Source organism: Argentina silus (assembly GCF_951799395.1).
Source record: "Argentina silus genome assembly, chromosome: 22".
NCBI lineage: Eukaryota > Metazoa > Chordata > Actinopteri > Argentiniformes > Argentinidae > Argentina > Argentina silus.
In genome coordinates this window covers 3,564,612-3,572,111 of record NC_139676.1, presented here as the reverse complement: position 1 = coordinate 3,572,111, position 7,500 = coordinate 3,564,612, and the positions used below count along the sequence as shown (strand labels likewise).

The window sequence follows — 7,500 nt, the reverse complement described above, 5'->3', positions numbered from 1 at the left end:
GTTCAACAGGTACACCAGGCAGTCCTGAAATATATTATACAACATATATCACTATAAATCACAATATATACACAAGGTAATCCAAAATATACACATGATACATATCTACATATCTACCAGGCAGTCCTGAAATATATTATACAACATACAGTACTAGTCAAAGGTTTGGATACACCTTGCCAAGAGTGTGCAAAGCTGTCATCAAAGCAAAAGGTGGCTACTTTGAAGAATCTAAAATATAAAACATATTCTGATTTGTTTAACACTTTTTTGTTTACTACATAATTCCATATGTGTTCCTTCATAGTTTTGATGTCTTCAATATTAATCTACAATGTAGAAAATAATAAAAATAAAGAAAAACCATTGAATGAGAAGGTGTGTCCAAACTATTGACTGGTACTGTATATCACTATAAATCACAATATATACACAAGGTCATCCTAAATATACACATAATACATACAGTTGTGGTCAGAAGTTACATACACTTGTAAAGAACATGTATGTCATGGCAGTCTTGAGTTTCCAATCATTTCCACAACTCTTGTTTTTCTGTGATGGATTGATTGGAGCACATACTTCTTTGTCACAAAAAACATTCATGAAGTTTGGTTCTTTTATGAATTTATTATGGTTCTTCTGAAAATGTGACAAAATCTGCTGGGTCAAAAATATACATACAGCACCTTGAATTATCAATTTTGGTGATGTAGAAAGTTGTGTCAATCAAATTTGCTTTGTGGCATGGCCTCTTAACTTCTTATGAGTGATTATGATTGACTACAGCTGGTGACTTATTTTAGCCCATTTAAATAGGGCTCGTTTGATACACTCATTACACTCAGCCAAAAACGCTACAATGGGAAAGTCTAAGGAGCTCAGCACGGATCTGAAAAAGCGCATCATTGACTTGAACAAGTCAGGAAAGTCACTTGGAGCCATTTCAAAGCAGCTACAGGTCCCAAGATCAACTGTGCAAACAATTGTTTGTAAGTATAAAATGCATGGCACAGTTGTGTCACTGCCACGATCAGGAAGAAAACGCAAGCTATCACCTGCTGCTGAGAGAAAATTGGTCAGGATGGTCGAGTCAACCAAGAACCACCAAAAAGCAGGTCTGCCATGAATTAGAAGCTGCTGGAACACAGGTGTCAGTGTCCACAGTCAAGCATGTTTTACATCGCCATGGGCTGAGAGGCTGCCATGCAAGAAGAAAGCCGTTGCTCCAGAAGCGGCACCTTAAGGCTTGACTGAAGTTTGCTGCTGATCACATGGACAAAGAAAAGGCCTTCTGGAGGAAAGTTCTGTGGTCAGATGAAACAAAAATTGAGCTATTTGGCCACAATGACCAGAAATATGTGGAGGAGAGAAGGTGAGGCCTTTCACCCCAAGAACACCCTACCTACCGTCAAGCATGGTGGTGGTAGTATTATGCTCTGGGCCTGTTTTGCTGCCAGTGGAACTGGTGCTTTACAGAAAGTAAATGGAATAATGAAGAAGGAGGATTACCTCCAAATTCTTCAGGAAAACCTAAAATTATCAGCCAGAAGGTTGGGTCTTGGATGTAGTTGGGTGTTGCAACAGGACAATGACCCCAACCACACATCAAACGTGGTAAAGGAATGGCTAAATCAGGCTAGAATTAAGGTCTTAGAATGGCCTTCACAAAGTCCTGACTTAAACCCCATCGAGAACATGTGGAGTGTGCTGAAGAAACAAGTCCGTGTCAGAAAGCCAACGAATTTAGTTGAACTGCACCGATTCTGTCAAGAGGAGTGGTCAAAGATTCAACCAGAAGCTTGCCAGAAGCTTGTGGATGGCTACTAAAAGCGTCTAATTGATGTGAAAATGGCCAAGGGACATTTAACCAAATATTAGCACTGCTGTATGTATATTTTTGACCCAGCAGATTTTGTCACATTTTCAGAAGACGAATAATAAATTCATAAAAGAACCAAACTTCATGAATGTTTTTTGTGACAAAGAAGTATGTGCTCCAATCAATCCATCACAGAAAAATAAGAGTTATAGAAATGATTGGAAACTCAAGACTGCCATGACATACATGTTCTTTACAAGTGTATGTAAACTTCTGACCACAACTGTATCTACATATACACCAGTCGTGAAAAATATATACATACAATATATCACAGTACATAACAAGATATGTACAAGATATGTACACAAAGCAGCCCCGAACACATTGGGGTCAATGTGTCACAGACTTCAGGCAGTTATTGCACGCAAAACATTGCCGACCAAATACTGAACGTGAGTGCTTCATAAATCTGTCCGGTTGCTTTTGGGTACCCTAAAATAGGGGCACTATGGATAAAAGCACTTTTGGAGTGTAGAGCCAAAAGAAGAGAAAATGCTTCACTGTCCCATTACTTATGCATAGCACTGTATACAGTATACACACAAGATATATCACCATCTCTCACCATCAACACCAGCCAGATAAATATATAGTATAACTGTATATAATATAACTGTATATGAGTTAGCTGTGATTATGTTACCTGTTTGTTGTAGCCCTGCAATAGCAGCAGATGTGGTGACTGGTAGAGGGAGTGCCTCACCCCTCCTCCCCCCTGACTCCCCTCCTCCTTCTTCTTGGTCAGGGCCCCTCCCTCGCGGCCCCCCCTGGTCCTGAGGGGTCCTGGTAGGGTGGAGTAGTAGCGCTTCGGCTCATCTGCCACGCCCAACTGTTGACAGGGATAAATTCGTTTTGATGAAGCTTCAAAATCAGAGACATTTCCTCGCAACAACAGTACATTTTCAGTATGCCACCCCCCCAATCCCATCCAGCCATTGCAACTGACATCCCCTAACCCCCACTTAAAAAAACATTCATCTAATACATCTGATACATCAACTAGGGATCGAAGATTGCAGCAAATTCATAGCTGGATGAGTGTCCGGAGTTCATCCTAGTCCGGTCATAGGGCGAGACGGATAAACGCAACAAATGGGAATCCCTATGACCACGGCCCTCACTTTGGGGAAACTTGCAGGGTCGTGCCATTGACACCCAGCAAAAATACCCCAAACGTATCATTTTCTTAAACCTGACACAACATTGTTTCATCATTTGCCTACTTTGTTGTTTTGGGTGTCGCTAAGAACATATTTGAATCAAATCGTTGTATACCGTCGGCAAACTGCCACCACGGATGCAGAAAATATGACCGAACATGCTAACAGCCATTACGATAGACTGGTAGCAGTAGCGAAATATCAAGCACGAAATTCATATGGAAATGAAAATCCTGTCACAATTTTAAAATATGTTTAATAAACATGTGTCGCTAATGCGAGACTTCAGGCTAACCCTAACCTTTTCACCAGGTTGCTATAGAAGTGTCCTGATTGTTTTCCCCAATCTTGACTCAAGTTCTGGGATTTTCTGACGAAGTACCCGGATCAGAACTAATTGCCATCCCACCCTATGTGGCAAGGAAAAACTCCTGGGCCTAGTAGTAGTACTGAAAAACAGAGTCAGGTGTAGCGCCCCCACCTGGTTGAGGCTGGTCTCACTGAGGCTACGGCAGAAGGAGGAGCCACCGCGTGGGAGGGTCAGAGTCCCCTTAGCCCTGTTCCTCTGGAGCTTACGAGCCTGGGCGTTGATATCTGAGAGAGAGGAGGAAGAAAGAGAGAGAGAGAGAGAGAGAGAGAGAGAGAGAGAGAGAAGGAGGAAGAGAAGCGATAGAGAGGACGGGGAGAGAGTTTTGTGTTAGTGTGTAGAAGAGATGAATCTGTGTCAATGAGTCATGAATCAGGCGAAACAAGCGGCCCAGGCGAACCAAGTGAACCAGGTGAATCATGCGAATCAAGCGATTCCTTTCCGATGGGCTGTGATCACATGGACATGCAATGACATCCAAACTCATACAGGTACACAGACATCAGATAACAGAATGGTTCCCACTGAACACTGTTGAACTTAGTTATTGTTGAGAAAATGGGCTTCTCAAGTCTTTAGGACCCGTGGGTGAATCTGCCATCCTTTTCATAGAAGAGCTTTAAAGTTGGACTGAAATTATATTTTTTAATCTTTTGTTATGTCAGAGTAACGCCAATGTAGCACAAACTCACGTTTCGAAGTTCACTTTAAAAGTAAAGTTTATTAAATCAGCTTTAATTCATTCATATATTTTCCTCTGCTCAGACTGCTTCAGGACGGTGGTTGACTAGCCAATCAATGTAGCCTACCATCTAGACAATCAATGTTACAGCTGGTGGCTAGCTAGTATTAGCTACCCGTTCAACAATATCCCAATTCACAGATAATTTACTCTACTCACTAAAATTGTAGCATACCTGACATTGACTGGTATAGTATTCATATTCAGAGAAAATCTCCAGGGTTGAAATCTGCCGATATCTAACAGCAGGGATATGAAGTTTATGCAAACGTTTGCCAAACTCTACTGTCTACATGGCTGGCCACGCAACTTCTTTTACATTGAGGCGGGCACACTTCAGTGCCTTAACATGATTGTAATTTGTGATATCAGAAGTCATAGCTATTTACAATGCTATGAAAGGGGGTGGCACACTTTGAAGCATTAACATCTTCAAGTGTCATTATTTCGAAGACAACTTCGATTTGAAACTCACCCTTTGAAAGTCAAGAATTACCATGAAAAACAAATTAGGGCATTACTATGAGCATCATTTAGTGATTTCCAATTTCAGTCCGACTTTAAACGCAACCCTTTAGACAGTTCAAAACCCCCCCAACCTTTAGACGGTTCAGAACTACAGACTTTAAGCAGTTCAAAACTCATGATGAAACCTCCACCTAGTCGTGATGGAATTAGATGTTTTTTCTTTTGGGATTACATTAGAACTGTAATATTTATTCTCCCACTGCAAATGGTTGGATCGACACTCTATACAATGACAGGTATGGAACATGAACACAACTTTAGAAGCATGGAAGCATCTGACAACCATTAGTATGTATGGGGTGGATGGGTATGGGAGTGATCAAGTCCAATGTGGGGGGGTGGGGAGGTTGGATTGGTGGGCAGGAAGAAGGTTGTACCGAGCAGGCAGAGGTGGTTTCCATGGAGGTGGAGTGGGTGACAGACACCATACCTGAGGCCAGTCCCCACCTTTAGAGCTGGGCTTGGCAGGCTGTGCCACCCGGGAGCGGAGGGGGGAGCTCCAGTGTCTACCTAGCCCGGACCGACCCATTAGAGCAGCTAGGAAGGGGGGTGTTTTGGGCCCTACAACAAGGAAGGGCAGTGAGGGGCGTCTAGAAGACACCCCCCGAAACCACACATACACATGGTACAAGCGTGCACAGGAGAACACGGGTAGAACATGGGTAGAACACGCTAAGGGTCTGTGGCGCTGGCGTGTGTATGTCCACATGCTATCTGAGAGAAGGGGGCGGGCGCAGGTGATCAGGTGATAAACCAGGACTAGAAAGAAGGAAGTGATGCCATAAATCTACAGGAAGCATATGCAACTGATAAGAAACTACGGTCGAATCTCAAAAGTATTTTCTCGAGGTCCGAGGGGAGGAAACTTCTCCTCCGATGCCTTTTGAGGTGCAAGGACTCAAGGCTCAGGACTTTTGAGACTCAGCCGTAGTTTCCTAGGCTATGTTCCAATATCCACACTCGCCGACCACACAGAATGAAGCCAAAGCGGTATGCGTGTGTGGACCTTAAAACATTGTGTCAGCCCAAGAGAACAGTTGGCCCCTCATGCGTACTTCCTGGTCTGTTGTGTTATAACACAAACAGACCTCTCTGTCTTGCCCGTCATTATCTCTTTCGACAACCCAGAGAGGAACTCTGGGCAACTGATACCAAAACTATCAGTTTACAGATGTCCAAACAGATGTTCACAATTTGGACCCCCTCCAAACATAAACATGGAGGCTAAAGACACTTCTGGATTAAGATATTGAGCATCTCTGCTGGGTAGTTTGTCCTACAGTTCAGGTGGTCAGAGAGTGTACACACACACACAGCCAGCACACAGAGCCCAGTATACAGTATTTCTCTGAACACTGTAACTCTGTGGAGAGAGGGTTAGGATGGGGATGGGAGGGGGGTTAGTGTGTTAGTGTTTCTGGGGTAAGACTGGAAATGACTGCTCTGTTATACCATGTTACTCCTTCCTGTGTGTGTGTGTGTGTGTGTGTGTGTGTGTGTGTGTGTGTGTGTGTGTGTGTGTGTGTGTGTGTGTGTCTAAATGTCACATGTTTCTATCAGTGCATTAATTCCATGTAAAGGTCACACACACACACACACACACACACACACACACACACACACACACACACACACACACACACATCCTGCTGCATTGCAGATGTCAAGCTCTAGACGCAGACTCTAAACCCCTGAGGCACTCAATGAAAGACACCTCTGGGATGTAGAGTTGTGGTAATAAAGGGCTTATTCATTCACAAGAAACCACATGAAACCACATGAATACCTTCTTGACTGTTTATCATAGAGGTCTATTGGTTTCAGTCTATGACCAACCTGGTTTTACACACCAATTTAAGACATTTAACCAACAAGGCTGGGAGAGAGTGATGGTTTTCAACTTAATCTTCACTCATTCATAAAACCATCAGAACCCACCCACAACTCACAAACGCAGACAGCCACTCTCACTGGCTTCAGCTTTCAATCAATCAATTGACCGGCCAATCGTGGGTCTCACCTGCACTTAAGACCCGGGCTAGACTGAGAAACTCTACTGTCAGGAGAATTGACATGAAACGGATACACAGCAGAGAGTTGAGAAGCGTGTGTGTGTGTGTGTGTGTGTGTGTGTGTGTGTGTGTGTGTGTGTGTGTGTGTGTGTATGCACTGAAAATAAAGGCCTTTGGATTTATGTACAAAAATTGTGTACATCGGTTCCACATGATTGAAATGTGTTTAATCAACACAAATGTGTTTCATTAAAGAAGATCATTGTGTTGATTAAACACATTTCAATCATGTGGAACCCATGTACATCTATGCATTTTATGTCAATCCAAAGGCTTTTTGTGTGTGTGTGTGTGTGTGTGTGTGTGTGTGTGTGTGTGTGTGTGTGTGTGTGAGTGTGTGTGAGTGTGTGTGAGACAGAGAGAATGAGAGAGTATCCCCGATAACATGTACCTATGCTGTTTTATCTGTATAGACAGTGAGGATAATGACTAACTACATCACAGTACAAAAAACACCAAAGAAGCAGCATTGTTCTACCGTCTTTCTGCTCCACTGTTTTACTGTTCCATTATCCTACTTAAAGAGCAGATAGCTTTTTACACGCTCTTCACACACACACACACACACACACACACACACACACACACACACACACACACACACACTCTGCACGAGCTAATGAGCTGCGCTTTTCTGCTGAGTTTGACAAGTGGAGGAAGAGAGGGAATTAAAGAACAGCTGCTCTGCGTGTGAGAGTGCATATAACACTTTAACACACACACACACACACACACACACACACACA

At 43.0% G+C, this 7,500-nt stretch overlaps 1 protein-coding gene across 1 annotated transcript in view; it reads right to left on the bottom strand.

Moving 5' to 3' along the window:
• The window catches only part of radil (Ras association and DIL domains), a gene marked incomplete at both ends in the record, with an annotated part of 27,451 nt that overhangs the window by 18,086 nt on the left and 1,865 nt on the right, over positions 1–7,500 (bottom strand). Inside the window, 4 exons of the mRNA XM_083693700.1 lie at positions 1–24; positions 2,529–2,714; positions 3,527–3,639; positions 5,130–5,243. The exon at positions 1–24 is cut by the window's left edge and continues 786 nt beyond it. Coding sequence (XP_083549826.1) covers positions 1–24; positions 2,529–2,714; positions 3,527–3,639; positions 5,130–5,243 — 437 coding nt within the window. The remainder of the gene's footprint in view (positions 25–2,528; positions 2,715–3,526; positions 3,640–5,129; positions 5,244–7,500) is intronic.